The 25891-nt window shown below is 40.0% G+C and overlaps 1 protein-coding gene across 4 annotated transcripts in view; it reads right to left on the bottom strand.

The window, feature by feature from the left end:
• The window catches only part of ARID1B (AT-rich interaction domain 1B), a gene marked incomplete at its 5' end in the record, with an annotated part of 322379 nt that overhangs the window by 237867 nt on the left and 58621 nt on the right, over positions 1 to 25891 (bottom strand). For all 4 annotated transcript variants that reach the window (XM_084284568.1, XM_084284570.1, XM_084284569.1 and 1 more), the window contains one exon: positions 3644 to 3784. In XM_084284568.1, coding sequence (XP_084140694.1) covers positions 3644 to 3784 — 141 coding nt within the window. The remainder of the gene's footprint in view (positions 1 to 3643; positions 3785 to 25891) is intronic.

Below are 25891 nucleotides of genomic sequence, written 5' to 3'. Positions count from 1 at the left end.
CAAATTGCATAGGACAAACGTACTTATATTTGGGAATCCTTTAATATCAACTAAGACTTTAGAAAATACAATTCTGAAACTTTAAAAATCAGCTCAGTCAATCTATGTCAATGTATATAAGAAACCTTGAGGAATATGTCCAACTTAATTTTTTATTTTTTATTTTTTTACAGCAAAAGACAATGAGAAAGATTTTGTCTTCCTTATTTTTTACTCCTCCCTCAGTACCTTCAGCAGCAGATTAATCTTTTGTTTCTCCCTGACAACAACGTGCACTGAAAAAAAAATCTTGTTTACCTATTACTAATTGGGAGAGTTTGTGCCACCCAAACCTCAATCATTCACAGTAATTGCATTTTCTATTCAAAATTAATACTTTTCTCTTTTTTTAATTCAAATTGATTTCCCTTGTCTAGAGGGCAGGTAACTACAGTCAGCATTTTCCAACACTGGGAAAGAAAAAAACATCTCTTGTTAAAGCTAATGAGCATTTGGCCATCGTTCAAGGTATAGGATCATGAATCAAGCAAACATTCATGTTCTTGAAATGCAGTTTTCTGTTGTTTCAGTGCAATAAAAGGAATATCCTAATTTGAGAATCAACCGAATGAACGCCTTCCATGTTACTAGCCCACACACCAATGACAGGTTGTTCCCATCTCTGAAGTCTCAGACCACTGTTTGCTACTCTGAGCATTGCTGTCTTTCCTATTTATACCTCCCTTACTGATCTGACTTCACCTGTTGCCACATTTACTATTTAGTCTGTAAACATTTGGGGGGCAGAGACAACCTATTTGTTATGTACTTGTAGACCACTCAGAGTAATAATGCACTGATCCATGGCTGGGGCTCCCATGAAATAATTCAATATTATTAGAGTGATCTCCTCTTGGTTCACAATCCATCCATGCTCTCCAGGAAAAATACTTTTAAGTCTACAGCTTTCATATGATTCAGGCTAGCCAGCATGCAGCAAAAACATCTTCAGAGGCCAGCTTCTCTTCTTGAGGCTAATATGCTGAAACTATTGACTTCCACATTCCTCAAAGTTGTGACAATTCAATAGTACGACACAGTAATACAAATTTTGAGTGCAAAACCCAACAAAATCAATATAAAAAAGACAATGAAATGGTTAATGGAATACAGAAGACATGGATGAAGTTCATTTTCAGGATGAAAAGAGCAAAACTAAGGATGGCAGAACCAGTCGCTATAATTAAGATTGTCCCACATTTTCTAATTGACTGAATCAAATAAACAGGAAATAGTATTTTAATAGAGCGGGGGAGAAAAAATACACTAACTAGTTAAATAGGTATTATATGACCTCATAGCTTATTTTTATGTTATATTTAAAATATGTAAAGCTAATATTAAATCGGAGTCCCTTAGGTTTTGGAGAGACCTTCAGAGAGAGGTCAGGTAGTCAAGCCTCTGGTTCCAAACTAGTCTAACGAGCAAGCACAAGAACTAGTCTAGCTAGCAAGAACAAGGTGCTTGGGGATCTTGTGCAGTCAAATTTTGAGCATCTCCAAGGATAGAGATTCCAGTCTCTTTGGCTCAATATTTTAATTGTATTGTTGTTTTTTTTATTTTACAGAGTTAAAATCTCCCATTCCTCAGCCTGTGTCCATTGCATCTTGTCCTTCCACTGTGCAGCTCTGAGATGAGCTTGGCTGTGCTTTCCAGTATATCCTCCCATTAGGAAGTTGTAAACAGCAGTAAGATCTTCCCTGAGCTTTCTCAGGATCCTCAAAGTACAGTTTGTCTACAGCAAGGCTGCTATCTTCTACCTGTGTATCTCCCTTTCTTCCTCTTTATCTCAGTACTCTGAAGGCCATAACATATGGGAGGCTTTACTCTCACTTTGCCTTTACCCTCTTTCTATGATACCCTTCACTTCACTGCACAAGCCTTCACTTTACTGCCTATAATAGCAAAAAAATCATATAATTGGAATGCTTATTGGCTCAGCTCTGGAAAACAATGGGGCCCTTCCCAAACATGGGGCAGCTTCTAGATCCTTCTCACAGAAACCACCCCTATGGCCCCCTGCTACCAAAACCTTGCCACGTAAACCCACTACAACATATAAATCAGTATCTTGCTATTTTGTAAGTTCTGTATAGTCAGCAAGTTTTGTATGCTTTTAAACTAAAATACTCAATCCATTCAACTGACAATATTTAAAATATGATATTTAAAATATGATGAGGTGTCCAAGGCAGGAATAAACATATCAGTTTCACAAACTGTGATGTGTAAACAGTGATTCTTCTCACTCACTGGCTGTATTACTAGGACTTTATCAGCTAAGACTTTACCAAGACACTCATGAACAGTATTTTCAAGTTATAAAGAATTTAAGTATTCAATGCTGAAGTAAAAAGGAATAAAATTAAATTTAAAGACAACTGCAATATTTAAAGTGAGTTACGTATAATCCAAAAGATGGAAAGGTATGACATTTAAAGGATATCACAGACACAATTAAGAATTCTATTTCATAAACGATCCAGCATTTTAATGAAAAAAAGTTAATTCTCAATGGAATTTTAAAATGTAGATGAAGAAAAATTAACATGTAATTACACAGTGAAATTATCATAGCTTTATTTTAAAATCAAAGGAGGGGAACTTCCTGTATCATTCCTACCTCATGGCATCTTTTGTTAAGTTTATTTTGTACACTATTTTTATTTCAAGCTGAGATTTCTTCTTTGCACCAGCATTATCACAAAATGTTAATCAGCCATGCCTGACAGAATTCCCCAGTGATCCGCAGCAAGTGCTGATGCTTTCACTAATACCCAGTCTTGAGCAACTTACTTTTGTTAGATTTCCCAGGATGGTGAGCATGCTTTAGCTTCATCCTTCCATTTCCAGATCAGCTCTCCATGATTAACAGAGCTGAGGCTGCAGACAGACCTTAGCCTACACGTTACAGTTGTATCAGCCATGGACATCCATTTTGTTCGGTATCTACAATCTGAGTGTTTCTCAGGCTCCAGGAAGCAGACCCATATACTACCAGTTCTGATCTTAGTTAAAAATAGAATCATTTAAAATGAATTTTAACAGCTAACACAGAAAGCATAATTCAAGAATGGCGGTGGTACTGAATTATGCAGATTTACTACCTGGATGGGCAAACTGAAAACATTCAAATTAATAGCTGTGATATCAATTATAAAAATAGCTCCTAAGCAGCTCCCCTGGCAAAGCAGCTGCAAAATGCCTTGAACTCATCTATCCTCAAAAATGAAACAACACAAAGAACAAAACAGTGACCATATTAGAGCTCTCAGCATCTGCCTTGTGAGGGGAAAACGTGAAAAACAAGGAAAACCTTCAGCCTCCACTGACATCTGATCAAGCAACTTGGTTGTTTTTAAATGCAGAATGAATAGTTGCTGGGGTATAAATGCTAGCCTTATTAAAGAAAAAACTGATACAGAATAAATCCTGAAAGTGTGTGTGCATGTATTAGTATGTATATGCCCAAAGACCTCTCAGAAGGATGTTGTCTGACTCCGCATGAGTTTGATTTTGTTTATACCAGTGTTATCTGGAAAAGAGGTCAGGCGGGTTTTGTGTGCCTTGCAGAAAGCATTTTGCACTCCGGGACGGCGCTTACCTGCTGGGCCTGGTACCTCTGCTGGGCCTGCGACAGATACTGCGCCTGGGGCGGCAGGTGCTGCGGCTGCTGGTTGTAGTACGGTTGCTGGCCCTGCTGGCAGTAGCCGCTCACGCCTTGCTGACCATACTGGGGCGGTATCTGTTGGAAGAGCCAAGCAGAGCAAATACATGAGTCGAGATATAGGAGACACGAAGCCGAGCTCAGTTACAGCTGTACTTTAACCAGGCTAGGTGTGATATCCTCAGCTGCAGCCCCGACCCACCCATCCCTGCTCTTGTACCTCAGAGTTATTGCAAGCCCTTAGATCCTCTCGCCTGAGCAAGAGGAGCAAGCCGGAGTGCTCTCTATACAGGTTCCCTTTTCAGGAAGGATTTCTAAGGAAAATGGTATCCTTCTGAACATCACCATCCCAAAATGTCCAGTCTTAAAATACAGAGGCAGTCATTTTAAAGTTTGCACTCCATAGGCACACCGCTGAGCCAAATCTACAGAGGAATCATTTTGGTACATTGACCCAAAAGCAGAGCTGGATAGCACAACTCTAAAATAGACATTGACGGAAATGCCATTTTTCTGGAGCAATAAAATACTGGCTTTTGGTGATTATTTTTTTTTGCACAAAACCCTCACATTTTTAGCTTTTGTGCATACATGTGTTTAATTTTGTATGTGTGTGTGTGTGTAAAGGTTAAAGTTTGGTAGGTTTTTGTCTTTCCTCTCTCTTTCAATCTTTTTCTCCTGCCCCCGCAGAGGTAAATCTTAAGGAAAAAAAAAAAAAAAAAGAGCATAACGCAAATAAAATAAATAACAAAATAAACTGTTAAAAACTCCTGTTAACAGACAAATCAGCACATGTATCATACACTAAGAAATCTTCCCTGCACACTTAGAATTTAAATTATAACCACGATCAAGCTCATTACAATTTATCAGATGAAGTTTTCTGTTACAGTTTAGGCATTAAGCCTTGTATCAATAGACATTGACATTTTCATGAGATATTTAAAAAAAACAACAGACTTTCAGTAAGCTCCTGAAATTGTATCTGTATTATCTGCCCCTATTCTAGATACTTGTTTTCTCCCCCAACACTGGTATTTATAGCGTTTCAGGTGAACGACATGCAATGTAGGATTTCCCCCCCATGGGCAATAGATCTCCCATTGGTCCTGCACATCTCTGCCCTAAGCAAGCGTCTTGGATATCTGAGTGCATCTGAGAGGCTTTGATCTCGAACTTGTTCCCACCAAGACTCTGATACTCTGATAAATCTGTTTACTCAACATACAAACACATACCTGTTTTACCTAAAGTTAGCTTATGGTATTCACTCAACAATACAGTAATATTTACAAGGCAATAATCACAATATAAAGTTAAATTTCAACATATGTTTAGGTGTTTGGGGTTTTTCTTTTTTCGTTGCTGTTGTTTTGTTTTTAAACCATCACACCTTGATCTGTTACTACTACTTCTGCCAGGAGCTGGTAGTCCTAGTTCTTGCTAACTCCTCACGTCAACACTTCCTCTCCTTGCTTGCACATCAGTTTCTCAATTTCCTCCATCCCTGGCATTTTTGTATGACCACACGTACTGTTTTTGACAAACACCCTCTTCCTCTGCTGATGTATAAGCGAGCCAGTCAGAATGCAAACTGAAAAGAGTTTCACCAAGCAAACAGGCAGCTGGAGTCTGGGACCTGACAGAGGACCATAAGGTGATTTCCTTGTCAGCTGCAAAGGCCACAGAGCCTGGACTGGTTCCTAGGAAATGTTGAGGAGAAACCTATGCTGCAGTCCATCTGGGCCCCAGTAGCATTGGGAAGAAAAGGAAAGAGATGCTGACAGCTAAATATGGGCTACTAGGAAGAGGGTGAAAGAATCTCGATGCCTGGTTGACATGATGATGACAAAGCAAGAAGTCAAGAAAGCAGAAGGAACTGGAGCACTTCTGGAATAAAGATACTTGTATAGGAGTACAGAGCTCACCTCAACGTAGGATTCAGACTGCTGATACCTAAGAATCAAGAAAGCGGACTTCTAAGCTGAAGAGAAGGGTTTAGAAACACACGGTTCAAAAGCCTGACACTGGTATTGCAAATGACAACATGGAGGTACTGGGTTATCAAGTAAAGCTGGTCAGAAGAATCAAAGAATGAAGACAGGCACACAGACAGACAGATTGCAGACTAAACAGGGTAACAAGTAGTAAACCCAACATTGCCTTCTACACAAGAGTGAGAGTAGAAGAGAAACTGGATGACTGGGGCATCAAGCCACAAACAGAAGCACTAACCGTAGTCCCATGAGAAAGCTGGTTAATGGAGGCGATTCGCAGGACACTATTCTGCATCATGCCAGGACACAAATACATAGGGAAGACAGCTGGTGAGATCGTAGTAGTATATACTACAGAGTTTAGAGATAAATTAAAACAGAACTCCCCCTCACAGAGCAGTAGAATTCCAAAAACCTCGAGTTTGTTCCGAAAACCAAGAGTGAGTGCTGGGGCCACCAGGGTTGGCCAGACTGTGGTGACACTGACAGCAGCACACCGCGAGAGATCAGCGAAGGCAGGGCATCAAGTGGCAGTGGGAGACTGCAACTGCTTGCATGTAGACTGAGCAAGTGGAACCCAACTCAGGAAGCTCCAACAGCCAGCTGGGATAAATAAAACCTGAGTGGCAGCATCAAAGCTGGTTAACAACCACCACGTGGAAAGCGCAGAACTGATATTCGCCACCTCTTAAGAAAGACTTGAGAAGAGCAAAGGGACATCAGCGTGGCTCATAGCAAGTTTCCAGAAGCAAAAAGGCGTCCTTCAATAAGCCAACACACCAAGTCCAAATGCAGAAAACAAAAAAGAATGTAAACTCTGGCACTTCACATGTAATAAGGCAGGCCAGAAGGAACTGGAGAAACAGCTAGGAAAGCGAATCAAGTGAGTAATGAATCATTTCTTCAAACACATCAGGAGCAGGAGGTCTGCCAGAAAGTCTGAAGTGCCAAGTAATGATCAAGGTATCAAAGGAGATTCAGAGAAAATGAGGACATCACAGAGAAGCTTAATGATTTTTTTTTCTTCACTAGTGTGCACTGTGGAAAAATCTTGGGAGGTTCCCATGCTGGAGTCCTTTTTTGTGAGGGACTCAAAGAATGTGCCTGAATATGATGGAGCTATTCATGGAACAAACTGACAAATGAACAGTATGAAATGCTCATGACGATACATCCCAGAGGTCTAAATGAATTCAAGAATGAAATAGCTGAATTATGAATGATGGTATGTAACCTCTAACTCAGAGCTGCATTGGTATGCGAGAACTCAAATATTTTATTTATTTTTTTTTTTAAAGAGAGATTTGAGGAATTTAAGACTGTAAAGGATTGATGGCTGTACAGGATAAATGAGTACAAGCAAGAACGAAGATGAGAATTACGAAACATCAACATAGCTTTTGCAAGGGAAAAATCCCTCCTGACTTCTTCAATTTATTAGGAAGGGTCAAACACAAAGGTTCCGAGAAATGCTACAGGAATCAAAGGTATAGCACAGTGTCCATGCAAGGAGCAGAGCAAGCTAGAGCCCTTCAAGTCTGAAAAAGACACTGAGAAATGAGAATATGATAGAAAGCTAACAACCACCCTGCCCAACACAACAAGCAGAAGGCATTAAATGAAGCTGGTAGAAGTAAACCTCACAGGCAGGGTCTCCAGTCAGAGGTAGCAGGCATCTGAAACTCCTTGCCAGAGAGTGTTTTGAAAACTGAAAGTTCACGTGGGCTCAAGCAAAGACTGGACAATTTCAGAGAAGATACATCCTCTGAGGGTTACCAAATATACAGAGCCACATCTGGCTCAGAAAGTCTCTGAGCTGAAAACAGCTGGAGGCTTGAAGAGCACTGGGGGAAGTATCACATGCTTGCTTTGCTCTGACTCTTCTCTAGGCATCCAATTAGAGCTGCTGCTGGAGATGGGATACGGGGCTACATGAAACCTTCATCTGACCCAGCGTGGCCATCCCTGTGTTCTGATTGTCTCTTTGCAATACTTCTTTGTCTCCCTTGAGAAGGCAAGGGAGCTTTGGCCTGCAAGATACCTCGGTACCAAATTAAGTAACCCGAAGAGGCAATAACACCTTTATTGCCAGAAGCTGGGAGATTGCTCCAAGCCCTTAAAAGCTATCCCTGCTTCCAGACAGTGGTGTGAAAGAGGGTACTGAGCTCTTCTGACCTTACGTGTCAGTTATTTACATCAAAATTTTCCTCCATGTTCTCCCAGCCCAAGCTGTTTCAAGGGGAATAAAAGAAAAAAGCACAAACAAGACCTCCCCACATGCCCCCCCCCAAAAAAAAAAATAATCCTGACAGTACATGTACTTTTAGATGTCGTACATACAGTGCAGCGACCCATCACAGCTGCCTTAGTAGAAGGCTCAGTATAATTTCTGTGGCTATTTAAATAAATAACAAACAACAACATGCAAATTAATCCTCCTGCTTTACTGATGTGGATCACAAGATACCGCTTATGGACAAATGTTTATTAAACAGCATATAAAAAAAGCTTAATTAAAATCTCCCCAGAACAAAACAAATCTGAAGCCAATTACTTACAATGCCTGGAGTGAATGACCCAAGCATCATCTCTCTTCTTAAGGTAATTGTTCCCTCCCTTTCTCCCTTCCACCCACGCTCCTTGTGGCCTACACAACACAGGTGACCAGCCTTTGGGAAACTTCAGCATGCCTGTGGTAACACATACGTTCTTGGGACATTACAGCAAGAACAGATCCCAGTTTCAATCTATTTCTAGGCAAGCACAGAAACTGTAATAATTGCTTCGCCTCCTATCTGACTTGCACAGTACCAGCAGCATTATTTGGGGAGAAGTATGACTGACCATCAGTGATTAAGCCACTCTGACTGCAAAGAAAGAAAAGGAGGAGAATAAAAGAGGAACAAAATTGGCAGCCAGAATGAAGAGGTGGGAGAAATCCAATTAAACCCATAACTTAGCCCATTATCTTTAATTCTTGCTTGAACAAGGGGTCTTGTGGCAGACATTCTTTGTCCAGGTAATACCTTGATAGTAATGGAAGTTTTAAGCAATTTTTTGCATGCATAATCCATAACTGATGTCAAAGGTGAAGGATGATTAGACAGCATTACAGTCATTATAATAATTTTAAAAAATTAAAATGCAACAGAATTAGTGTGATAGCACAGGTACACTAATAATAACAGCAGTATGCAGCTACTACACTCTTTAATCATCCTAATGGGTAGATCCAGTCAATAATGGAAGAAACTTTACATGTCCCCTAACACAAAAAGCTCTGCCAAGACACCTGGGGACCTACCTGAACATCTCAGTCACCAAGAGATGCTCACAGCAAGGAAAGGGTCCTGGCAACACTGGCTGGCCATTGCTTCTGCATGCAGTCTATTTGGTGCCCAAAAATGTGGACAGACCCTGCATAACTTCACTAGCAGGCAACAGCACAGTTCAGAAGTTTGAACCATACTGTCATAATACAAAAATCCCCAAAAGCGGTGTGTTTGGCCTGATTAGCATTAAGCCACATTTCCAGAAAGATAACTCCAATGGCAGGGCTGACAGTCAGAGGGAAGGGTGACACTACTTGATGCAATGACCTACTTTGCTGAGAAACAGGGAAATAGATCCAAACATTGTGAAATAAGTACTGTTTTCAGAAAAGTAATCATCAGTAACATTCCACTTTCCTAGCAACTATAACACTGTAATTACGTAGAAATTAAAATACAAAATGTATAGCGATTGGAATTCCCCGCAGGGAAAAAAACACCTGGTAATTCACTCGAGGAGTTAAAACAGTACATTCTTGCAGTCAGCAAATGCTACATCCAAATTTAATCCTAGTTATTTTAATTTTACAGGGGTGACTTCAGTATTAACTGTAAAGAAAGTTGTCACTCAGTTCCCATCAAACCTTCAGAAAATCACCAGTTTTATGTGAAATATTTACTCCTTCAATCTTACACTTCCAAAGCCAGATTTCCACCAAAACAAAAGTATTTTCCCCACACATTCAAATCATGCATTTCTCCATACATTTGATTAGAAAATTTTATGGGCAAGTTATCACTCTCTTTCACTTAAAAAAAAAAAAAAATTCAGCTTGTATCTAGAACCTTCAAGTTCAGGTAAGCACGTGTCTTCAGCAGTATGTTTAACTGCAGTACAGTAAGAGAAAGCGTAGCATGCTTGCAGCACAAGAAAATCCTTCAGCATACATTCAGTGGCAATAGAGACTGTTATAGTGATTTCAGAAAGGGGACCATGGTATAATAACTATGTCGAACCCCAGTGTGCTTGCGCACATACAGTCCTAATGAAGGCTACAAATCCTTCTCACAATGGCAAAAAAAATCTGAAAGGAAATCGAGTAAAAGCTCTGTGTTAATGCCAAGACTATTAATCAGAAGTAAATCAGAAATCCCAGTGCTAAGGCATCTTATTCATACATTCTATAAATTCTATTACTACTTATCGCTTACATCTTTGACCTTTTGAGAATACACTGGTCACAACGTTCTCTTATGTTACTGTCTTTCCTAGACTGCTTGCCTTTACAGTGAAGTGTGAACTTCAAAATCTTATTAAGAGCCTTTAAAATATTAATATTGGGCTTAATGTTGGCCTACCCTGACCCAGGGCCACAAAGCAAAGGGGTAGGAGGCATGTTTCTATGCCGCAGCACAACAGTCCTGATTCCAGAACGTGCACGGGAGCAGATTTTGCAGAGTCATTAAATGTACGTCTATGTTGAAGACTGCAGTGCAGCACACCGATCTGCAAACTAGCTCAGCTACTGGAAGAAGCCTACACCAAAAGCCATGCTAGGCTAATTTGCCTTGCTCTGTAGAAGGGTGAACTAGGTCACGCGTAGATCCACGCTCTTGTAGACAGGATGCTTCTTGTACACAAGCCAGTTCATTTAAAAAGGTAGCTCAAGTATCTTCACAATACGCTGCAGTCTGCAATGCAGTCATCGCCTGTACTACTGTAATGTGCAGGACAGAAAGGACAGGACTTCAAACACGTGTCTACAGACCCCTTTTCCTCAAAGGGTGCGCAACGGCATGATTACACTACCTGTCAGAGCAATGTATATGGCATCAAATACGTACCTGTCACGAGGTGCTCTCTATATACTGCCTTTTACTGTAGCTTAAATCAAAGCAACACGAGCTAACCCATTATTAGTACAGGCAATTTTCCTCTCTTTCAAAAAAAGAGAAACTATAAAAAAATAGAATGTAAAAAACTACTAAGATTACATGATTAAAAAACTCTCCAGTCAGAAAATATAGATGTTAAGGTTCCAAAAGTAACATTAACTGAGCCATGTTGCACATATATAGCACCTTCTATTTCTGATTTATGTTGTCAAAGGCATTTCATAAAATATAGAGGATGTGAAATGTGGCTCAGTTAATGTGGCTGCTAGAATCTTATCATTTATGTTTTCTGACTTCTTAGCTATGCAGCCTTCACATCTTATTAACATAGTTTTTTGCATAGACTGTAGTATGGAATAGTACTTATGTTTTATGTATTGACATATTTTTGATGTACTGAGATTTTGAATAAGTTTGCTATTCTTCATGATAAGAGCCAAATAAATAAAGACTACCACCACAAAATAGTCAATCATTTATAAGGAAAAGCAATATCTCTCCTTCCAAAAAAGAACACTTTGATTCCCTTGTCAGAAATTGATGAAAACTACCTCTGCTGTAAATGCTAAATCTATGCCAATATCACAACCACCTCCTACTCCCACCTTCCCCTAAAAGCAGCAAACAAACAAAAATAAAAAAAAAATTTGCATGTTTTAGATGAGCTAAAATTAGTTTCAAGGGAGAGGTAAACAGCTGAGTCTAAAACAATAGGAAGAAATTTTTCCCACACAAGAGCCTGATATTGCTGATTTGTACATTGCATTACAGTTTGTACTAATGCAACATTCGGTCCTTTTTGTAAAGGAAGGGATGAAAATAAGATAATTTCTAATAACAGAATTCCATACTGTCATATTCATCCCCTCAGACCAATACTATGAAGAATATTGAAAATTTGCAGTTTTTTTTCAGAAGAGCTATTTTGATATATTGTATTAAAAATAGAGAGAAATCATAGTGCCTATATATACACACACACTTAAATGAGTCACATATCTATTCTTATCCTCTGCCTTCCTCTTTTTCCTTTTTTTTTTTAAACAATCAAAACAATTAAAAGGGATCATGTTATCTGCTTAAGTACTTCATTTTCATTTTTCCAACCAATATAAAAAAAGCACATCACAACTGCCACAAACAATGCCAGCTCTTCCTGATTCCTATGGTGTCCCCAATGGTTGGTGCTTCATTAAAAAGCATACAAGATGTCTCACCACTCACAGCATTAATAACATGAAACCTACCTATGAAACAACAGCCATTAACCAAAGAAAAATGCAAAAAATTGTATTTAACCTGACTTTTAATCGTCTAAAAATAATTTATTACAGGGAACTTATTGTGCATCTACAAATAGACTATACAACAATCTTAGGTCCCCAAATCTTTTATCTACCATTTATTCTCCAGGAAACAGAGTGGCAACAGTTCTGACCTCTATTTCTCATATGATGGTTAAAGAAATTGGTTAAAAAATACACACGCAAACATTTTTCTTCAGACAAGCTTTGCGGTGCCATTCAAACCTTCTAAAGCAAGGAACACAAATGAGAGGTATGGGTTGAGTCTGAATAGCAGGTAATCTAACTGCATGAATAATGCTCCATTTTTATGTATTTATACACAGAAAGACTCGCAACGCTTTAGTACCGGAGACTCAAAAATCCCTTTCACTCTACATTTCTTCTGGCATACGATCTTGGTAGCTGGAAGAAATGCAAAGATTATTATTTAATTGCAGTAGCGGGAAAAGGAAAAATGCACACACACCCTGTTTACCATTGCTTACCCAGTATCTTGCACATCCTTGAGTTTTCTTCCTTTCTTCCAGTCTCTTTCAAGAGGGAAGGTGACTGCTTTCTAATTCATTCATACGCTTTTCTGAAGATATCAATCTTGATGAATACTGTCCTTACTATATCTAAGTTCAATGGCTTTCAGAGCTAAATCACCTGGGATCATTTACAGAGCCCTTCACTATACCTCTTAAAAACAGCAAGAGAATAATATAAAATATTTTCTACAGGGAATGGTGCTGTGTAATCCTTAGCAGCCCACACCCTTCTTCTCTTTCTACCCAAACTTCCTGAGTTTCACTAGACTATGGAGTTCCAGAGATCTTCACAATGCATGCACTCTCTTCTCTCTCTTATGGCTGTTTATCTTCTACTTTCTTATTTATTGCTCTTTCCACACCCCCACCCCACCACTGTCCACTTGATTACACCTGTGGTGATGGATGTGTTTGCTTATGCATTCTAGCGCCTCACTTTTGACATTACAGAACTGCAGGTGCCACTCTTCCACCCTCTTGGGGCTCCAAGGCCCTTGAGAAATATGGTGAACACAAAGGGAAAAAAATGACAGACCCTTTGTGGGAAATTAGCATGCTGGGGTGCTTCTCTCAAGTGCCTGCACACGAAAGCATACAGCATGTGGAATAAACACGATGAGTAGGAGATCTGGGTGCAGCTGCAGAGCCACGATCCTGTTGGGATCATGGAGACACGGGGGTATGGCTCCTGCATGGAGTGCTGCAAGGGAGGGATACAAGCTTTTAAGGAACAACAGGCTCAGAAGATGAGGAAAAGGAGTGGTCCTCTATATGGAAGAACAGCTAGAATGTATTGAGCTCTACCTGGGGACAGATCACGAGGAGTAAAGACTGATGATCAGACCAGTATGGGCAACAAGGGGTGGACATCTGCTGTAGGCCACCTGGCCAGGAAGACACACAGCTAGAAGCAGACCCATGTTCAGAAGCCCCAGTCCTCATGGGGAGCTTCAAAAACCTCAGCATCTGCTGGAGGGACAGCACAGCAGGGCATAAGCAATCCATGCAGTTCCTGTACAGCATCGATGGCAATGTCCAGACAACAAGGAGAGGTGCTTGGCTAGACCTCGTCCTCACAAACAAGGAGGGGCTTGTTGGTGACGTGAAGGTTGAAGGCTGCCTTACAATGGCCATGAGACAGTGGAGTTTAGGATCCTGAGAAGATGGAGGAGTGCTAAAAAAAGTAAGATCACAGTCCTGGACTTCAGGAGAGCTGATTTTGTTCTCTGAAGAAACTGCTTGGAGGAGTCCCATTTGACTGTGGAGGTGAAGAGGGGCCCAAGAAACACGGTTGACAGGCTGACAAAGTTCAACAAGGAAGTGTAAAACCCCACACCTGGGGAGGAATAGCCTCAGGCATCACTAAATGCTGGAGGCCAGTCAGGTGGAAAGCAGCTTTGCAGAAAAGGATCTGGGGCTCCTGGTGGACAACAAGTTGAATATGAGCCACTTATGTGCCCCTGGGGCAAGAACTGTGAGTGCACTCCCAGGCTGCATTAGAAGGAGTGTTGCCCGCAGGTCAGGGAAGGTCATCCATCTGCTCATCAGTGGGGAGGCCCAACCACTTTTGGGCTCCTCAGTACAAAAGAGAGCTACCACAGAGAGCCCAACAAAGGCCTGCAAAAATATTTAAGGGACTGGAGCATCTCTCCTGTGAGGAAAAGCTGAGAAATCTGGGACTGTTCAGCCTGGAGAAGGCTCTGGGGAATCTCAATGTATATAAAAACCTGAAGGTAAGGTGCAAAGAAGTCAGAGCCAGGCTTGTTTCAGTGGTGCCCAGTGCCAGGACAAGAGGAAGTGGGCACAAATAAATACAGAAGGTTCTGTCTGAACATTAGGAAACATCTTTTTATTGTACTAGAGCAGGCTGCCCAAAAAGGTTGCAAGTCACCATCCTCAGAGATACTCAAAAGCCACTGGGACACAGTCCTGAGCAGCCTGCTCTGAGCGGCCCTGCAGGGCAGTTTGACCAGAGATCCCCTCCAGTCCCAACTGTTCCGAGATTCTGTGATTTAATAATGTCAAGCTGCTCTAAACATACTTCAATTTAGAGTCTGCGCGAAGTTAACAGGCAAGGGACACATCCAGCTTCTGTTGATCTCTGACAAGATCTCCATGTTCGGGTTAGCTCTGCCTCCTGGGCCAGGCTCTGAACCAGCACAGCAGTAGGTTGGTGTTATGCAAGCAAATCATTGCCAGTTCTAGCCCTTCATTTTTCTAAGGGATATCACACTTCTAATCACAAAAAACTTGCTATGTACATGCACTAGGAGAGCAGATTTACAGCTCTTTGTGTTCTCATTATGGATCTCAAACCCCAAATAGTGTCCACAGCACAAAAGGTCAACGCAAAAGGAACAGGCATAACCTCTCACAGCTATCATCTAGTTTCAGCAATTTCTGTGACAAATTTAGTCATTTGTACAGTCCAAACTCTGCTAGTTTCCTCTGCTAAAGCAAGATCAAAATCATACTTTTTATCTGGACACTAAAAATTCCCCACAGCAAGGAATTCTGAGGCAAACAGGCTGATCGGGTGAACCAACTGGAAAAGAGAATTTGATTACGTCTCCACCAGCCCAGCATAACTCTGTGCTGGATGATAATACATTAACTGCCTGAGATCCGGATCCCATTCCATGGTACAGTCCTTCAACACTAACATTCCTACCAAAAAACAAAAAACAAAGCAGCCCCTATCCCAAACTATCTTTAAAAAAACATCAGCAATTAAAAAAAAAGAAAATATGTAAGTTTTCTCTGTGCTGGTTTTTCTCTCCCTTTCTCTACTTGGAACAGGAAAAAAACGTCAGCCTCTTAAATAAGATCACTTACATAATCGGCCAAAACACTACATATTACAACTATAATACAGTTCTGACTTCAAATGTTGCTGCAAGTATTTTTAAGAAAATTTTCAAACCCCTCCCTATACTCACAGAGTTTAGATATTTGAAATATTCCACTTCTCTTATTTAATTTGACCTATTACTTAGCACTGGAAAACATCAAAAGATCCCTGACAGAAACATCAAAGACATCAATCTTATGAAATCGTAGTTGAAACCATATAGCACATAATAATTCCTTAAATAATTACATTTTTATTATACTCAGGCTAAGATGATTATTGTAAATTATTCCTCGTATTGGTTACCACAAGTAAGTCTTAGAAAGATCTGCTAAATATAAGTATCTGAATACTGATAATGCAATTCATGTAACATTATCCTCAAAATAGAACAGAAAAACAAGCAAGCCACTTTATAGTTGTAACATCACTCACTAAAAATGACCTGTCCTGATTAATTTAAAATAGCCCACTTAAAAACTATGTAGAATCAAAGATCAAGTTCATTCAGTCAGTCTGCCACCCCAATAATTTTTTGTTGTTGTTGTTAAGTTAACTCCAACTCAAATATTGTGTTTCATCAACCTTTGTAATACTATTCTTTCGAGACATTTGAGCATTTTCACTGTATCTATGCATGCTCCTTCCCTTTCTTGGAAGCTTAAAACCCCAACAAGTCTGGTCATTTCAGGCTACTATCTGAATATACTTTTTTTTTTTTTTTTTAAGCATTCACAAAACAAATTCTTACACTCAGTAAAATGCTTCCTTCTCATTTATGTCCAGACTGAAGTCATATCTATCTGTACACGAAATTAACACACAAGTGTATAATTGTAGTTTTATGCTCAAGTGCCCCAATTATGCACTTTAAAACACTTAAAAGGATCTATCAGGAGCATTCAATACTTCCAAACTGTAAAGTCTGTAAGAGTGTCTTCTGTCAAAACAGCTGCATTAAGGGGAAATCTTTCAGTTAAAAACAAAGAAACCAAATCAACTTTGGCTTTTTACTCAAAGACACACAGATTGTAAGGAGTGGTGGGAGCTGTCTGGTTCAGTGTATTTCACCAGAAGTAACAGTCAAGCAGGAAGCAGAGCAGTTCATCTTACTTTCGTATAATAAAGGTGTCCCAGGTAGCCTTTGTCTTATACTGCTAAATACAAAAGGCACCCAGACTTAAGCTTGTTCAGAAAGGTGATTGAAGATGTCAGTGCTATACAAGTAAGGACCCCACACCTTCCTCATTTCACTTCCAAAATAATCCTAACTCCTCCCCCACCCCACAGTCTCTGAATATTCAGTCCTCTGCATTCTCACTTCTCATTACAGATTACTGCTACGAAACTCCCTTTACCAAAAAAGCTGTATGAGGAGACTGTCAATATTTTTTTTGTTGTTACATAAATGTATTTCTACATGTGTGGCAAAGGGAAATCTATGTTAACTCATCTGAATTTGCACTGAAATGCACTGCAAGTGCTCACATGATGTGCTACAATTTTTCTCCCAGTTTAGTCATAAAAATGTAGTTTCTTTCGTTGTTCAGTTTATTAGAACCATTCTATTTTTTTTGTTGTTTTGTTTTGTTTTTTTTTGCTTTTAAGCAAATTCACATGGAGATAGAGGAAGATGAGGACAACAACATCACTTAGTTGTTTCCTATGACAAACCCATTATCAAGATCTTAGTAAGAAAGAGGTGGGAAAATTAGAAACGGGGAAAATCGTAAGCATAACAATCTAGACAATTCATTGCATTAAAGAGCAGCATACGAAGAAAAGTGCTTCAGGCTGATTCAAGGACGAATATGGAGTTACGCCATGCAGCAAATGCTTTCCTCAATGAAAGCAAGAAAACCTACATGGTAACCTACAGTGAAAAAATGCAATGCTGTGTGTAAATCATTCGAGAGGGGCACGTAGTCATTTCTTGTTGACCACCAAGGAGCTGAGGAGAGCCTATTCAGAGGTGGGCCCTCCAAAAGACGGCAAGCATCAGTGAAAATAGCAGTTGCTGTTGCAGTACTTCAGAGGGCCGACAGAGCGCTAAGCTCTTCCAGTGGTGTTGGAAAAAGCTCACGTTCTCAGGAGGGAGCCATTCTAAGCTATAGCCCAGGAAACAGGTAGGTGTGAAATGCCCCCGAGCTCCTCACCTGCCCCCAGAGTGGGTTCCTGCCCTGGGAATGCCCAGTGCCCACCTCTGCGCCCTGGATCTGAGGAATGAAGGTGTCTGCTGACAGCAGGTGCCACAAAAAACAGGACTCTCTTCTAGGAAGACAGCAGGATACATGTAGTGGGGGCTGCTCCCCTTTTGTACAAGGCTTCAGAGGCTAAAGCACAGAGACACCTGGTCTACAGCACCATGCCAATCTTACCGTGGCTCCAGAGGCCCTGCTGTCTTCTCTCCTCTCCTAGCCTGTCAGCTCCCCATGGCTGGTCCCAAAAATTGTCTGATCCTCTCCCAAGCCTTTCTACCACACTGAAATAGCAGAAAGTTAATGAACAGCCTCCTGCTGGCTTCGTGCACAGGAACAACTCAACATAGCCAGATGAGCCCAGAGGCAACAAAAGGGAAGTGGCACTGCAGCTACCAGTTGGGTTGGCTTTGGCAGCTACTTAACTGCAGGGTCCTTGGTTTTGGTTTTCCTGGACTCTCCTCATCCCGTGAATTCAAATCCACCATTTCCACTTTGCTAAAAAGCACAGCATACACAAGCTAACAGCTCCCAGCTCCCCAGAGGAGTGATACAGGTGTCACAAAGAACACTGCAAGCTCAAAGCAAAACTACAAGAGAAGCCTTTCTCCTTGGCTTTCAGGGAGGACATGGGCTTTTCGGGCCTCCTCAGCTCAGACACTGACATCCAGCCATAAAACATAACCCATTTTATGCAGCAAAGCAGTCACTGCAGCTCTCACCAAGGATGGCACCCAAGGGGAGGGACACACACACACACCTCTTTCCTCTCATGCCTTGCAGGAAGCAGAAACAATTAAAGCATTCCAGGGACATATTTATGAGGAAAATAAAGTTGATTTTTTTAATTTTTATTTTTAATGCAAGAGGCCAATATCTGTTTTGATTAGGTTTTGAATATTATTAGGTCAGTGATCACTGTGGGATGTTGGTAGTTTGATGCTTCAATCTCCCATTTGGTTTGGCGAGTCTTTCTCTTACTGGCAACAACACTGTTCAGGAATGAGCTTCTACGTTTAAATTAAGCTCCTGATTTTGCCATTGCATACCTATTTAAAATATTTCAAAAAACAGGCCAATGTTTCTCAGCAGCTGTATATACCCTTCAGAGCAGAGAATTCACATGTCCCAAACCGTAAGAAGCAAGCTGCATTTTAATTTTAAAAGCAGGTATTTTTACTACTTAGCTGTCTCTGAAGTACAAAAATCTTTTTTTTTTTTTTTTTTTTTTTTTTTTTTTTTTTTTTTTTAGAGAGAGAATAAAACTGGGGGCAAAAGCTGAGGAAGAAGCACTGTCTGTTTTGGAGGGAGTACTTACCCATCTGCCCTTCTGGCCAGAGGTTTAATAGATTTCTATTTTTATAAAGGACATAAGGGGAGGGGGCGGCTCCATCAGTTTCCTACAGAAACCCAGCTGCCAAACTGGATGTGCCAAAGGGGAATTTTAGGGAATTTTAAAGAGATAACCTCTGCTGAGACTGCAATGTCAGCTTTGTAACCTCATGACTGGAACATGTGCAGTGAATGCTGGATTGAAAAAGCTGTGCTATGGGAGTTAGAAGAAAGAAAAGGAGAGAACACGGGATCATTACTCTGTGATGAGAAGGGGACTGGAGCTCAAAAACACTGTTAGTTCGCTATGAAAAAATACATCTATAGAGTAAGCTCACTTTGATTTGGGTATTTATTGATAATCTATGCTCCCTTCCATCCTCTCAGACCTAATACAGTCCGTGCTGATACCATCGTTTCATTTAACAGTTCAGCTGCAGTGCATTTTAAACAACACATGGAGCCAAACTGACCTCTGGTTTAAACATTCAGCACAGAAACTGGGGGAGGGGGGAGAGGATCAAGCAGGGAAGAGGAAAGGAATAGGAGCACTGGCAATTAAAAACAAAAACAAGTAAATCTGTGCTTTTTCACAGTCTAGCTCTTTAGCTTCTACTCAGCTTTCCTTTCATGTCAATAGGTAAAAACAAACTAAATCCCCTCAGTTTAATGTTATCAAGTCTTTCAAAAGCTGCAATTTTAGAGAGAACAGATAAAAATAAAAATAAAATATGGCATGTGCTACTATTTACTCACCAAGATCATGATGTTTGAAGAGATTTAGTAAGCTAAAGAATGTGTAAAATATTTGTGACTCAATAATAGCTGAACAACCACACAAATACCTTCAAAGGTCCATACAAATACTATTATAAATGAATAGCATTAACAATCTTAAATGGGTATTAAAAAGGTGAAACTGGAGATTTCCACTTACATGAGATCAATATATTTTTATACCACATTACAGTAAGGGAAGTCTCTATTGGATAAAACCCCACTACAGAGCATTTTTAATGCCAACCTCTTTTTTGTTTTCCATCTCCTCACGTATAGTAGCATGCTTGCAAAAAGTACCCCTTTTACTACATTTAAAATAGATGGGAAAAGATGATGTCATCACATTTCACCTAGAAGGGAAGCAGCAATAAATACACTTTTGCAGTGAAAGCAGGAATGCTTTATGATAAAATATAACAGCTCTTTAAAAAGAAAGATTTCAAAGTAACAGGAAAGTTGGAAAGGTAAAATAAATTAATAGTCTATGTTGTTAAAAGCAATCTACAAATCTTTATAATCCAATTCTCTCAACAGCTCCGATATGTGGTGAACATCATTAAATTATCAATCTAAGAAAAGAAGCTGTCTTTAGACTTAAAAGATAGATGCTCTGGTTAGCCTGGAAATTTGGAATTGTTGAGAAACTATTTCTTAATGTTTTGGGATAGGTTTTTCTGTTTGTTTTGTTTTGTTTTTAAGGAAGCTGTCAACAGAAGACTCTTAAAAATAATCCAATTTTGTAACTTTACAATATCAGGGGTGTGCTGCTAGAGATGCCCTCTTAAATTAAATGCTAGCAAGTTTCCACAGTGTTTCTTCTTCTTCCTGGGAAGCATTTCATTGTGGACCTGGCTCACTTGTGAAGAGACAAGCTGATTTAGTGCAGCGTACCTAGATGTCTGTTCAGAAGGAATACAATCAACTAATTAGCACTCAATGCAACCATTCTGTGTATCAGAGGAAAAAAAAAAGCTAAATAAGCACCGATTTAAAAGCATTGCTTCTTCTACTTTGTTGCTTGTAACTGATCTGAAAATAATCTCGTTTCATCTTCAAGTCAAAAAGAAAACAACTTGTTACACTGTGAGTGGCTCTTCCACTGGCTTTCTGTAAGAAAAGCTTTGCAAAGTCAGAAGATTTTTGCTCTATCAAAAAAAAAAAAAGTATTTCTATGATGTATTGTAAATCTTTACCTCCCTCAATTGGGAGGTAGGTTTTTATGCCTTTCAAAATTTATTATGTCTGCTTGACTGTGCTTTCCTAAAGATCCCCTTCAGCTTCTGTTCCAGCTAGCAAGTGAAAACTCTCTCAAGTGCAGTAATATAAAAGGAGTAGGAAAGAAATTCAGTACATCAACAGGGCAGGCACACAATGTAGTGCAGTGCTTTGCAGAACCCTACAAAGCATATTACAGCTGGATTCATGAAATACATGAATTCAAAGTACTTGCTATATAGGTCTTATAATTTATTAAAGTTTGTATTAGAAATAAAACCATAAAGCAAGTCCCAGTTGAAATGCATAGGTTTCCAAAGAAGCCCTACAAACTCAGCACAACCTACAACCTTTTCTATACATCTTTGCCACCCACAACCTTATTTATTTCCATTACATGTTGTTCAAGTTCAAGTTCTACAAACTGCTATGCATTTTTTAATTTTAATCATACAAGTGGTGCTGCTGAGCTCAACAGTACCCATAACACTAGCATAACACAAACGTATGAACTGAGGATTTATGCTGCAATATCCTTGGGGCAAAGAATATGGATTTGTCTACATTTCACAAAGAAGCACACAATTCTGGCAGCAAACAGTAAATAAACAAAGATTTCAGTTTAAAAATTTTCATAGATCAGCAACATGAAAGATAAAGCCACTGTTACTCTACCACCAGCAAGCCCAAAGAGTACAGCACAAAGCCCAGAAAAAGCTCTGTAGTGAATCAGATTAAAGGATCTCCACAATCCTTTCCTATGATGATGATGATGAAGTCAGGAATGGTACTATACAAGCTACAATGCAATAAATTTGCAATTATTTGGAAGACAAAGCAGAAACCTTTTTTTTTTTTTGCACATCACCCCCCCGCCCTCCGTAGCCATTCCCAAGTGTTTTTTTCCTACTTTTGTCAAAAGCAAGGTAATTCCAATAAAATAAAAGCAGACTATACTACCACCATTAAGAAAAAGTTTCCACTACACTAAGTGGTCCCTCCTTACATTTTTCCTACGCTTAGGTTTATTCATTTAATAAAAGCAGGGGGACAAATTAGAGGTATTGCTGGGGAAAAAAACAAAAACAAACAAACAAACAAACAAACAACTTAGTCTGTCAATTAATTTTTCTCTGGTATTTCAGCATATATATTGCAGTAAATATTCCACACTACTTCTAGCTTTGAACAGTAAGTTCATCCCTCATGTGCAGAAAGTGCAGGAAATTCTGTCTTGATAATTTTAATTACTGGGAATATTATCATGGATTTCTAAACTGAACCAATGACGAGGTACCCAAAGCATGCAAGATACAGAGAAACAACAGCCAAAGCTACTTCAGCAAAATTATGCCTTGGTATTACATTTAGATTGCAGCTTTGTTTGCCTACCAAATATTAGTAAGCATATTATCAACTTTTAGAAGATGAATTGATTATTAACATGGCATTTCGACCACAAGCAAAAAAGTAAGGCTACACTACATTAGAAATTTGATACAAGTTTGACAGTGGTGATTTTGAGAAACAGCTTTTCAAGTTCATACTAATGAGATTTTTCTTCATGAGCTGAAAATAGTTTTATTCCCTTATGTCAAATAACATTTATGTTTGAGTTATGTATCTGTAACGTGTGCCATACCACAAGAAGGAAGACACGAAGCAAAACCATGACCTCACAGACATGTCTTTATCATCACACAGCACGGCCTTATAAATAATGCCGAAGTAAACAGAATCGGTCTTTAACATTTCTCATACTGACTGTTAAATAGATCGACAGAACTGAGGAGCATTAAAATGCTGCCTATGACAAAAATATCCCTGCTTTTATTTTAAAATATATAAACAAAATTGTTATTTTTGTAACCATCAAAGCATTCAGGCAGCTGACTTTTGATTTCATCTGTAAGGAGCACATGTCTATAAATAAAGGAAAAAAAGAAGGGAGGAGGCAGAGGGGAAAACACGAGCAAGCTTCCACACTATTGACAAGGCTTATAATACAGAAAAAAACGCCACGTGAGCCAAAGCATGGCAATACAGTGTTTAGGCACATCTAGGGGAAAAAAAAAAAAAAAAAAAACAACACGCTTGTAAATTCCCCTGGTCCAATGAACAGAGACACAGTTTTCATAATTTTATCACTGTACGCCATGGCTGACTGGCTGTCAGGCCAATGGCAGCGCACAGGTTCCCATTTGAATGACATATGGGTTCGCCCAACCAGAGAGATGTTGAAGCATTAAATACCACGAACAGACGGGACAGGAATGCAAAAAGCCGAATTAGCGCTCGCGCAGTGGCACCGAGCCGGGCCCAGCGCTAGGCCCAGCGCCTCCGCTGGCTGCCCCTGGGCAGCGGCCTCGCACCTCGTAAAACTGAGAGACACGCGGGAAAAGCAGACTTCAAAGGCAGACGGGAAAAATAGGAAAACGTGTGTTTTGAAATACTGGAGGATTTAGGTTTAGGTATGAGGGGGGAGAGAGAAGCGAGTAGGAGTTACCCTTCCCCACAGTAATGCTGAAAAGCACCATGGAAAAGCACCATTTTTACCTTTGTGGAAAGCTATTCTTTAGTCAGAAGTATTTAACATGTTATATAAACACGTTATACAGTGAAATGTAAAACACAGGGGAATTTTCATCACATTTATTGCATTTGTTAGCCAAAACGTAATAGTCTTGTAATCACCACTGCCACTGCAGTAAAACACCTCAGCGATATTAACAAAGTGCTTTCAGCCACGCTTGTTGAAGGGGAATGAAATTACAGGGAGCAACTCGGACATAACACCCAGAAAGAACAAGAAGAAAACCCCGGAGAGCCCCAGGGGAGGGCACGGCAGGCGGCCACGTGGCAGCGGGATGGGAGGACAGCCACAAGGGAAAGCTGGCTTTGTCCTCCCGGCCTCCACCAGCGAGCGCACATGGAGCAGCTCGCCACCATCACTGCACCCAGAGGGGTCTGCAGAAGCAAAAGCAGGACTGGAGGTGCCCCCAGCCACGCTGCACACCCTGGTCCTCCTGCCCCCAGGCCGCTCACAGCACAGGCTCACCGCTGGGCTCGGTAAGGCAGGGCATACCCACGGCCAACAGCGCCCTGACAGCAGGGGAACTTCTCCTCCGTCTCTCCCTGTGCTGTGTTTTCACCCTGCAGGTCTCTCTAGACACAGTCTCTCCTTAGGTTTGCTTTATAATACACAGATTCTCTTTTATTTGTACTGTATTTTCCTTTTCTTGTTTGTTTTACCCTTTCAGTACTATTTCCATTATTATCGTGTCTACAAAAAAAAAGCAAAAAAAAGGCTTCGAAGACTTCCCAAGGATCTGTGACAATCTGCAACAGCAAACTACAGAAGGAGGGAGTACTATCATTTGGCAGCCATTCAAAATAGCTGTTCAGGTCAAGGGTCCTGATCAGCCGCTGCATCTCAGAAGTCAGTGACAATCTCTTCCCAACTAGAAAATAGCTACACAATGAGAGCAGCAATCCATGATATTATTATATATTTTTTTAATAAAGATAAATAAATCTTTAATAAATCACACACAGTTTACATTTTAAATAACCACATTTGCACTTTACTAGCTAAACATTGGTTTCATTTTTCTTATATATAAATATTAAGCAGTTTTTAGGACAATGAAGAATTGTTACAAAACAGCAAAAACAAACATTTTTTCCTTAATAATTCCAGCACAATACCACAGTCTCCCACCCTTAATTTCTTTTCAGCATCTCCACATACTTCAGATGCTAGACCCCAGTAAACTGTACCACAGGCTAAGTTCTGCCCCAAGGTATATCCCAGCAGTGTCTCTTCACTTTCGAATTTGTTTTGCCTGAGAACTTCATATTCCAGCAGGACTTCCAGTTCAACAAGCACAATTACTACCCTCCCACCTTCTTTCTGTGGTTAATTACTAAGAAACTATTTCAAGGCTATGGACACCGAGATGCTAGAAGAAAGTCCCTCTGACTCAGAAAAAGAACCGAACAAATCCATTTAAATGTTCCCCTAATTGTTTTTCATATAAGCAGGCAGTATGTCATCTGGAAGGATAAGGCTAAGAGTGAATGAATCAAAGACAAAGAAATGTATTCTTTAGTTATTTTAACATCTAAGAGTAGGAAATTATTTTAAAGCTACAGATACACATACAGAACACTGCTGGCACAACACAAGAAAAGTGGCTATCAAGTAGAATTGTCAGCGATGCCCTCCTTAAAATACTGTCTTAGAGAACTACTCTTGTACCCTCTAGGCTAATCCATTCCCATGCTCTGTGTTGGAAGATGATGCTCATATTAGCAGATCCATCACAGCCTGCCCTCCCTCAGACAAGGAAGGGAATGCAGCACAGCTAATGGAGAGAAACCCTCCCAGCCGTAGGCAGAGCAGCTCTCCTCTCGCCATTATCTCTCCCCACTCCACCATGTTAAAAAAAGTTGGCAAACTGAGATAGGACTCCTAATTCAAAAATGCAGGAGCTTTCAAAAAAGGCTTAGGATATGTTAAGGGTAAGGCTGAAATTAATAGCGGCTTCAGAGCTCTGCAAAGTGCAAGACAGGATGAGGGGAAAAAAACGTCTATGACACATTGAAGTAAAAAAACCTGCCAACGCCACCCTTCTCTTAGAAACTTAACTTACATGGATACATGTCTGATATGCCGATGTGAAAACTCCATGGGTTGATTTATTTTTTAATCATAATCATTATTATTTTTAAGTGCAGCACTAAAACATGGCAGAAACTATTAATAGTGGTTTTGGAAGATTTCAAAGATGCTTAGACAAAAAAT

Source organism: Netta rufina, assembly GCF_964035555.1.
Source record: "Netta rufina genome assembly, chromosome: 3".
Classification (NCBI taxonomy): Eukaryota; Metazoa; Chordata; class Aves; order Anseriformes; family Anatidae; genus Netta; species Netta rufina.
This window is presented reverse-complemented; position numbering and strand designations above follow the sequence as displayed.